Source organism: Corvus kubaryi, unplaced genomic scaffold (assembly GCF_017639235.1).
Source record: "Corvus kubaryi isolate FWS band 111438036 unplaced genomic scaffold, C.kubaryi_AGA036_p1.0 split3-37304, whole genome shotgun sequence".
Classification (NCBI taxonomy): Eukaryota; Metazoa; Chordata; class Aves; order Passeriformes; family Corvidae; genus Corvus; species Corvus kubaryi.
Window position 1 is genome coordinate 2,287,655 of NW_024582087.1, and position 10,270 is coordinate 2,297,924.

The 10,270-nt window shown below is 50.8% G+C and overlaps 1 protein-coding gene across 5 annotated transcripts in view; it reads right to left on the reverse strand.

Annotated features, from left to right (window-relative positions):
* CSMD2 (CUB and Sushi multiple domains 2) overlaps window positions 1–10,270 on the reverse strand; it is a 338,283-nt gene that overhangs the window by 83,400 nt on the left and 244,613 nt on the right. For all 5 annotated transcript variants that reach the window (XM_042015480.1, XM_042015478.1, XM_042015482.1 and 2 more), the window contains 4 exons: window positions 8,784–8,922; window positions 8,120–8,307; window positions 1,642–1,836; window positions 788–904 (listed from right to left, as the gene is read on the reverse strand). In XM_042015480.1, the coding sequence (XP_041871414.1) occupies window positions 788–904; window positions 1,642–1,836; window positions 8,120–8,307; window positions 8,784–8,922 (639 nt within the window). The remainder of the gene's footprint in view (window positions 1–787; window positions 905–1,641; window positions 1,837–8,119; window positions 8,308–8,783; window positions 8,923–10,270) is intronic.

A 10,270-nucleotide genomic window follows, 5' to 3' on the forward strand; every position in this document is an offset into this window, starting at 1 on the left:
GCTGTCCCCAGTGTCCCCACACCAGTGTCCCCACACTGCTGTCCCCACACCGCTGTCCCCACTGTCATCCCACTCATGACCCCACCGCTGTCCCCACCGCTGTCCCCAGCACCACCCCACACATCCAGGCCATGGAGCTGAGGCATTTTCATGGATTCATGGAGTCCCCTGAGCTGGAACAGACCCCAAGGACCGTCGAGTGCCACCCCTGGCCCTGCACAGGACCCCCAGGATTCCCAGCATTCCAAACTGGGATCTCTTTCCCCAGCACAGCCTTTGTCCCGCGTTTCAGCTGCCTTTATTCCAGGCAGGGACAAGGCCTGAGTGACAGCCTGGAAAAACGGGAGCCCTTTATTTATCCCCAAATTCCAGAGGCAGCACCAGCCTCCCCCGGGTTCATTGCCACAACATCTTCCCACTGATTCCCAGCCCACTGGGAATTTTCTGTGACTCATCCCCTTGCCCTGCCCACGGAACACGAGCTGCAGAACTCCACCGAGGGACAGGAGTTAGTTATTAGCTGTAACTGGCACCCGTTGGGTTGAGTTTTGGACAAAACCTGGACAAATCCAGGATTTTCCCTGGCTCCAACAGCATCCAACAGCACCACTTGCTCCTCTCCAATCTGCCTCATCTCCAGTTCTGGATGCAATTGTTAAAAGTTATTATTAAAATGATTACATTTTTAATTTGGATCGATTAAATAATTTTAAAATTATTAAAACCCCAGCAAAGAAGAGTTGCACAGCACAAAAGAATCCCCCCCAAAAAATCCCAAACACGGTACCGTAGTCCTTGGGCACGACGATGGAGTACAGGCACACCTGGCCACTGGTGTAGTTCTGGGGATAATTTGGGGACAGGACAACTCCATCTGAGCCTGTGTACTGACCTCCACAGGGAGCTGCAAGGAAAAGGATCATGGAGCATCCCTGGAGCTGCAAATGTCCCCAGCCACCATTCCCCGCTCCAGGGGCTGCTCCCTGAAAGTTCTCATTGGAAAAATCAGGTTTCTCCCAACCCAATCTCGTGCTGGCTCCACATGGAATTATCAAATGGGATTTGCACTGTTCCCCACCTCACAGGTCAGGATGAGCTCCCTTTTCCCACCTTTCCTCAGTGTCCTCCCTGCCAGAGCCTTCCCAAATCAGGGATTTCACTCCTTCCCCCACCAGCTGCCTCTTGATTCCCTTCTCAGATCAAGTCTGACTGCAAACCACGAAGTCAGAAAAGAAAACAAAACAACCACAGGGAAGCCCTAAGGAAAAAACCCCTTTTTTTGGTCACTGAGCTCTGCCCCTGCTCAGGAAAGCCCAAGATTGAGGGTCTGGATTAGCAAGGATCAGGTTTAGCCAAGGTTTAAGCGCATTCCTGACTCCTGCCCTGTGCCAGGGACTCGGGATGTGCCATGTGTCCAGTTTCCTGTCTGTCTCCAAAGAAAGTTAAAAAACCTCACAGAAACCAGCTCCTCCTGTTCAAAGAGCTGCTAAACCCCTGAAAAACAATGAAAACCAATTCCTCTAAAAACCCTAAAAAACTACAGAACACTGAGAAAACCCCTCTGAATTAACAGCCAGTTTTCCACGGGCGAAATGCCGCGGGGGCAGACCCTTCCCCGCTCCCCTTTCCCTCGGGATTTACCTGTGCAGGTGGGACGAGGCTTGTTCCAGGTGGGTTTTCCATCCCCTCCCATGACACAGGTGAGGGTGGGGCCCCCCTCGATGTCGTAGCCCCCGTCACAGTAGAAGGTGATGGTGGAGCCCAGCTTCAGGTCCGTGCCCACCCTGGTGCCGTTCTTGATGGACCCCGGGTCAAAGCAGGACTCGCGGGGGTTCTCTGCAGGGAAAGAATTCCCGGGATTTTTACTGCTCTGGCACAGCTCCTCTGCTGTTTTGATCAGTTGAATGGGAGTTAAGAAACTCCTTGAGAAAGGTTTTTTTTCATTTGGGAATTTCTGGGATTTTCACCCCGTTTGCAGGGTCTGGACTCCAGCTGCTCCAGCCCCTCCTGTGGTGCTCAGCACTGGGAAAGGGAGGCTCCAGTTCCCAGGAGCACCCAAAATCCAAGCAGTGAGGCAAAGCTTTGATTTCACACGATCCCAGGATGGCTGAGGCTGGAAAAGCCTTCCGGGATCATCAAGTCCAAGCTGTGACCCATCCCCACCTTGTCACCAGCCCAGAGCACCACGAGGACAAATCATATTTGAGATGGGGAGGCCCTGGCACAGAGAAATTGTGGATTCCCCATCCCTGGAAGTGTGCAAGAACAGACCGGAGGGAATTTGGAGCAACCTGGGATAGAGGAAGGTGTCCCTGCCTACGGAGCTGGATGGGTTTAAGGTCTTTTCCAACCCCAAGCAGTCTGGGATTCTTTAATTTATTCCTCGTGCCACCTCCTTGGACATCTCCAGGGGCGGGGATTCCACTCAGTCCAAGGCCTGAGCACCCTTTCCATGGGGAAATTCCTGCTGCTGTCCACCCTGAGCCTCCCCTGGCACAGCCTGAGGCCATTCCCTCCCATCCTGTCCCTGTTCCCTGGGAGCAGAGGCCAAACCCCACTTTGCTCCACCCTCCTGGCAGGTAGAGAGTGAAAAACCCTCTGCTCTGCAGAGTTAAAAATCCCATTTCCATATAAAAATTCCAGGGAACACTACAGAGCTGTCAGGACTTGGAGATTTCTTTCCTTCTTCTTCTTCTAAGGGTTTTTTTTTGCTTTTTTATTTTTGCTTTTTTTCCCCTTCTTTTATTTTTTTCCCTGCCTGCAATATAATTAGAGGCTTTGATTAATCCTGTTCTTTTGTCATTTGGAAATTGCTCATTAAAGACGAGGGCTCTTCTGAGAGCAGAGGCTCTGGGAACAACCCAAGTGTGGTTAAGCATTCAATCGGGGGCTCTCCGATTTTGGAGAAGGTGTGGAAGGACAAACAGCAAACAGCAAAGCCCACAGGCCTGGCTTTTGCTTTTCTGCTTGAAAAATCCAATTATCCCCTGCTTTCCTGTCCACAGCAGCTGCACCAGGTGATCCAAGTGAACAGGGCACAAAAAAATGGGAATTTTTTTTCCCCAGAGCACCGATTCCCTGTTTTGGGAGCCACGGACTGGTCAGCTCCCACTGCCCGTCACACATTTGGAACCTCAGCCTTTAAATCCTGAAATCCTGGGTTCTCCTGGGGGCAGTGGGGTCTTGATGCACAAATTTTGGATGCTTTGAGCACCGCTTTTCTTCCTTTCCTGTTTCCCAACCAGGGTGTCCCAGTTTATCCGTGGGAAGAGACACATGTGAGCCTCGAAGCAGAATTCCCGCAGCTTTCCGAAGCTCTGATCCTCAGGAATATCTTGCAGGAAAGAATCCAACACGATTTTATCCCATTTTTCCCCTGTGTGTGAGCAGCCAGACCCAAACCTGGATGTGATGAGTGTTTGGGATCTTGGGATAACAGAAATTGGGACCCACATTTGTTCCAGTCAGCTCAGATGGACACACTCCCTCCTCATCATCCTTATCCTGGAGAAGGGAGCCCTCACCATTCCTGCCAGTCCGTGGGATATTCCTAAAGGTCATCCCAGCCCTTGGAGGGGACAAATTCCTGCTGGAAATTCCACTGAGGATGAGCAGCTGCACGGCCAGAGGCCACCACGGCTCGGGGGTCACTTCCAAATGAAACACGTGCTCAGCTTTTCCACAGCTTTTCCCACTCCACCAGGCTTTGTTTCTCCAAGCTGCCAACATTCCCTCTTGGAGCGTTCCCTACACCGAGCCCTTTGTCCCTCTCTGGTTTCCCTGAGCAGTCTCAGCGCTGTTCCTGTCACCAGCTGCTCTTCAGGCTGTCACTCCACCTCCCACCCGGCTGTCACAGGCTTGGGCTCAGCCCTTCCTTGGAAAATCACCACGTTCCACGCTCAAATCACTCCATCAGCTGCTGGAGAAGGGTGGGGGTGGATTGCTGAGCCACAGCCCTGCTGATTTTCTGGTGTTTTTCTTCATTTTTCATCATTTCTGTCCCCTCAGGGACACCTCTCATCCTGGAGGTTGCTGCATGCTGGCACATGGAACATTCCCAGTTGAACTGTCCTGATCCCTGATCCTCAGGAGTTGGCTCCAAGGGAGGCAGCAGCTCAACTTCAGGAAATATTTGATATTTGGCTGCCAAAAAGGGGATGTGGGAAAGCCACAGCTTCGCCAGCCTGGGATTTCTTGGGCTAGGAAGTGAGTACAGGATTGCCCGTGCAGAATTCCTGGTTTATTTTCACTTCCAAACTCAAGGACTTTCTCCTGATTAACGTGGATTGAGGCTGCCAAAGGTTTAGAAAGGCATCAAGATGAAAATGTCACGGGAACTGGCTCATCACTCCGCCAAACCCAGGATTTTCTGTGCCTCCCCTCCCCATTCCCAAAGAAAAGCCAGGAGCAAGAGGTCGGGATTCCATGTGGGAGTTCCAGCGCAGCCTCACCTGCTCAGCCTGGGATTGAGAGCTAAACCTTGGAGCAATCCCAAAATAAACCTTCCAAGATGAGTTTTCCACAACAGCCACCACACACTGGAACAGCACAAATCCTGTTTGAGGTGGGGAGGCCCTGACACAGAGAAATTGTGGATTCCCCATCCCTGGAAGTGTCCAAGGCCAGGCTGGATGGAACTTGGAGCAACCTGGGATAGTGGAAGGTGTCCCTGCCCCTGGATGGGATTTAAGGTCCTTTCCAACCCAAACCAGTCTGGGATTCTTTAATACATTCCTTATTATGAATTTTAGGACCAAGTGGAGCCTTGGCATCCCTGGGAGTTTGGCTCACCAGGACCCCAGGACACTCCAGGTCCATGGATTCCTTTTCCCAAGGGCCACATCCGATTTCCAAACACATTTTCTGGAGTCAAGCTCCAACTGTTTGAGCAGCAAACAGAGCTGGGTATTTTTAAACAGCTCCCAAGGAATTTCCAGGATGGTTTTCCATGGGGAATTTCCACCTGAAATCACCCGTAAGCAAAGCTGCATTTCTGTGCAGAAGCTCAGGATGGGCAAAATAATTCCAGTGAAATAACAACAACAAATTGGAAATCAGGCTGGGGGTTGGGATTTTTCCTGTTCCTCTGGAAGGGTGAAAAGGAATCAGTTGTGCTTCATTTGCTTCCAATTTCATGGCTCTTCACTCCTGGCCCACAACAGAGCCAGGAATTGCTAAAAAGTGTGGGAAAAATCTCTCACTTGGGAGTCTCCAGCCTGGAAATTCCTTCCTGTCCTTTATCCCAAACTCCTCCTGCTCCTGGGGTCAGCACCAGACCAGCCTGGAGATTCTGGGATTGAGGCAGGGACTGATGGAGAGTCCCCAGTATTCCCAAAATGCGGTAATTTGGGAATGATAATAAATTATTTTAATTTCGGTGTGTGATAATTTGGGAGAAGCTCTCCAAATAACTCAGCTTCACCAACGAAGGCTCTGCTAAGAAATATCAGTGTGTGAATAATAAAATATTCCTAACGAGGTCTGTGGCTTGTGACAGGCCCAGATACAAACAATTTATTGGAATTCAGCTGATTCCCTAATAATCTTCACTTCTGGGATTCATCCCAAATTCGTAAGAGAAGCATTTCCTGGCAATGGCAACTCCAAGTGAGGCCCTCACACCAAGGATCTTTTAATGGACTGGAAGCAGCTTTGGAATCTCATCCAGGGGTTCTTCTGTAAGCGGGAATCGCCCACGTGTGACCGAGACCCACAAACACCAGCCTGGTTCAGGAGATGATTCACGGAGAGATCCTGAGTTAAAGCCTTGCCTTTCTGTCCTGAGACACTTCCAAATTCCTGAGGCTCCAGTGGAGCAGGGATTGATGCCTTAGGTTTCAACTTTTCTATTTTCCAAATCCTTCACTGCCCAGTGAGTAACTCTGAAGTTTCTTGTGGCCTGTTCGTAACAGGGATTCAGGGGAGCACTGCCAGATGCCTGCTTTGCCCTTTTTCCCCCAAAAAAAGTCAGGAGAGGACTCCAAACCCCCTGATAAGGTTGAGCTGAACTTGGAATTCCAGTTGGCAAAGAGCTGAGCTCATTCTTGAATTTTCTTTCCCCCTCCTGCATTTTCCTTCCTCCTTCCATTCCCCGAAGTTTTGGGGTTTTTTTTTGCTTTATTTTTTTCCCTGCCATTTCCCAGCCTTGCATCCCAGGTTCCTTTTCAAAGTGCAGGGGAATTAATGAGCAAATTTCCAACCTCATTCTTCTCTCCCAGCAGTTTGGCTTTGGGGGAGGCACATGGGTGTGACTGCCACTGCTGGAGTGTTTGGGAGAAACAGCCACTCTCATTTAACAGGGTTTTATTTGTTAGCTGCTTTCTGGCTGCCTAAAAACAAAGGGGAAGAGAAAACTGGAATTTTTCATAAAATTCATTCTAATGAGAGCAGAAAACTCCTCATGTCTTGAAGCTGAAGCAGTGCTAAATGCCTTTGTCTTGTAATTTTATAGCTTTATCAGAGGGAAATTCACCTCTTCAGCAGAACCAGCAGGAACTGCCTTTTCCCCAGCAGCCTCTGCTTGGGAAAATTGGGATTTACAGGAACCACGGGCTGAGGAAAGGAATAGGAATTCCCAAACACACAGAAAAAGCAGCACCAAAGCAGTCCCCAGCCTGTGCTGATGCCTTAGGTTTTAACTTTTCTATTTTCCAAATCCTGCACTGCCCAGTGAGTAACTCTGAAGTTTCTTGTGGCCTGTTCATAACAAAGCCTCTCCGGGCCTGCTCTCCAGGGACACCCAGACCGTCCTAGGCCCAAAAAGTGTCAACCAAAAGCCTCTAAAGGGGGGCAAGCTGAGGGGAATGACCTCATTAACTGAAGCTTTAATTGGAGAATTCACCCTGCTATGCAAATGAACCAAACCTATAAAAGTGTGAAGAACTCGTGCCCTGCCGTCCACCTTGGGGCCCATCTCGGCAGTGGCCTCTGGCTCCCAGGGGTACCTCTGAAGGCCTTTCAAACAAATCCCTGCCTTTATTCCCTTACTCCTGTCCAGCCTCTGTTTTTAGGAGGCCCCTCAAGGCATCAGTGCCGTGCCATGGAAGCAAAGCCGCCTTCCACAGGACACCTGAAGCCATCCCTGCCTCTTCCCACACTCCAAACTAATCCACACAGCCCTGAGCAGGCCTGAGGGATCAATTCCTTTCCACCTCTGGGTTTTTTTCTCCCCGGTTTTTAATCCTTTTCTCTCCACTCTGCACAGCCCTGACTCATCAGATCTGGGTTTTCAGAGTGGAATTTTTACTCCAGTTTGTAACTGCTCTGTTCTTCCACCTATTCTACAAACACACACAGGGAATACACCTGCCAAAGCTCCTTTTTCCCCTTTTTTCTCCGTTTTTTCCCCATTCCAGGCCTGTCACTTCCCAGTTCTTTAAGAGCAGTGAGGCCCTAGCACAGGAGAAGCTGTGGCTGCCCCATCCTTGGGGCAAGGCCAGGTTGGATGGGGCTTGGAGCACCCTGGGATAGTGGAAGTGTCCCTGCCCACGGCAGGGGGTGGCACTGGATGATCCGGAATGTCCCTTCCACCCCCAACCATCTGGAATTCTGTGATCTTGTGAAGTTCTGCTCACTAAGGAGGACACAGAACTGTTTCAATTCTAAAGAAGGATTACACAAAATACAGCCTGGAAATAAAGGAATATTTTCTGGGAATCTAAAACACTAAAAATTTCCTTCTCTGTTCAGGGAAGTCCCCAGCAGAAGCAGATCCTCAGCCATGTAACATTTTCCACTGGTCTATCAAACTTCTGTGCCCTGGCTCTTCTTCCACCTCCAGGATCCCTCTTCCTGAACTCCTCATTTTCCCTCCATTCCTCTAAACCTCAGGAATGGAAAAAGAGGGAGATATGGATAGACAGGGGAGCTTCAGACAGCACAGAATCCTGGGATATTCCAGTGGGAAGTGATCACCTCCCCTTCTCCCTCCACCTCTGCTTTGGGGCTGACAAAACTACTCCTAAAGGCATTTTTCCACCATGTCCAGCAATTTATTTTCTGGACAATTTCAGCATCACTAGAGCCTCTCCCATTTGTTCCAGCGAGGTGGAATAACCTGGGAACAAGCACAGGAAAAGGCCCAGGTACCTGCAGGGCCAGGGGTGCCCCCAGCCCTCACCTGTGTACTCGATGACGAAGCCGGCGTTGCTGACGGAGGCGTCGCTCCGGAACGCCAGGAAAAGGCTGTTGCTGCTGCTCTCGATCCTCTCCGGGAGCTGGGAGCCGTAAAAACTCCCAATCAGGGGGCTCAGGGAGTCAGGCCCGTCGTAGATGTGCAGAAAATCATAGCCAGGCTCCAGGCTGAAGCTGCAAAGCAAAGGAAGAGAGCTCGGATTAGGGATCCATCCCTGGAGAACTCCGGGTTGAAGTCCTGGGATGTGCAGCCCCAGGGCAGGGATTGATTGCTCCTGCTCCAAAGTTCTGCCAAGCAGCACATTCCTGCTAGCTGCTCCTGCTCCAAAATCCTGCCAGACACATGGGAGGACATTCCTGCCTCCCTTCCACACGTGAGGAACCGAGGAGTGCGGATGGAGTCAGGAGCAGAGAGCCTGAGCCAGAGCTGCTGCACCAAGTCATGTTCTGTGCATCACAGAGGAGCTGCAGCTGGAATATGAGGATCTCCTCCCACAAAAGGTCTGGGAATAGATTATCCAGGGGTTTGGGACAGTCCCACCACCTTTGGGCTGGTTCCTCCCCAGAGGGAAGGACACCCACACCCACACCACGCCACCACAGTCCCCGTTCCCAGTGGTGCCAGTGGCACCAAGGCCTTGGGTACTCACACATTGAACACCAGGGCAATGACGTAGTCAGGGGACACCGTCAGCTTCCAGTCACACTCCTTCCCTGGGGGATACGGCTCCGGATACTGCGGGGACAGGATCACCCCAGCCGGGCCTGTCAGGATGCCGCCACAGGGAGCTGCAGGAAAACCAGCCCAGGGTGAGGCTTTGGAGCAGAGAGACTTCAAAAGCAGAAAATGGGAAGCAGGAATGGAAAAAGAGGGAGATATGGATAGACAGGAGGGGTTCAGATAGCACAGAATCCTTGGATATTTTAGTGGGAAGTGATTCTGAGGCTCACATGTGACACGAAGCTGTGGTGGCTCTGCCAGGTGAGGGCTCTGCCATTCCAGAGGCGACACACACACACACAAACAGAGCTCTGGATGCCACCACAACCTTCCTACAATCCAAAAGTGAGGAGCCAGGAGGAGAAAGAGAGAGATCCTCCACTTTTCTGGAACTCCCTGTCAAGGCCTGTTCGCTTGTAACGAGCTGAAAACACGTCTGGGCCTAAATGGCTCGGTCGTGTTTACTCCACTTCCCAGCACATTAAATGCCAAGCTGATTGAAAAATCAATTATTGCTTTTTTAAGGCTCCAAGTGCCTGCTCGTGTTTCCCACTGTGGCAAAACATGATGGACATTTTTCCTGGCAGTCTTTCTGCAGGCTGCTCGTGAGGGCCGATGCTCCAAGATTCCCCAGATCCACCCTCGCACGTTTGGGATGGGGTGAGAGGAAGGGGGTCTGAGAGCAGCTACGGAGTGGGAAATGAGCTGGGATGGGGCAGAAATGATGGGATAAATCTTGGAAGGATCTTCCGTGAAGGACCGAGCACATGGGATTATCCTGTGGGCTTTTATAAAGAAAAATAGCAGGTAAAACCCAGTGGGGCTGGTCTAGAAATATCCTAATAAAGATTAGAGACCCTTCTCCAAGTCCAAGCATGGAGCAATGTTATCCCTCTGGGACACACCAGGAAATCACAGCACAGACAAGGAAAATTTGGCTGAAAGTCTCCCCAAAAATACCTTGGAAGAACCACCAGCACCTATTTTGTGTCCATTCACCCTAATTTGAACCCCAAGGGTGCTTTCCCCTCCCAGACTGTAACATCAGGGGAAAACTCCGAAGAAACTAAAATCTCAGGGCTCATTTTTGAAAAGCCTGAGGGAGACAAGTGTTCAACACCCTCGGATTCCTTTGAAAATCCCACCCAGAGTCTCCAAAGGATTTGAAGCAGGAGCTGGACCCAGCCAGTGCTGGCTGGGATTGGGAGGGATGCAGACTTCAAATGGCCCAAACCTCCCGAGGTTCTGCCAGCCCGGATCGTTTGGCAGTTGTGCCACAAAGAGGGGAAAACACATCTGAAATGTTCAATACCCAAATCAGCCCTAAATTTAACACTGAATTCCCCAGGAGGATGGATGTGTGTCCGTGGGGTCAGGACATGGATGTGTGTCCGTGGGTCAGGACATGGATGTGTG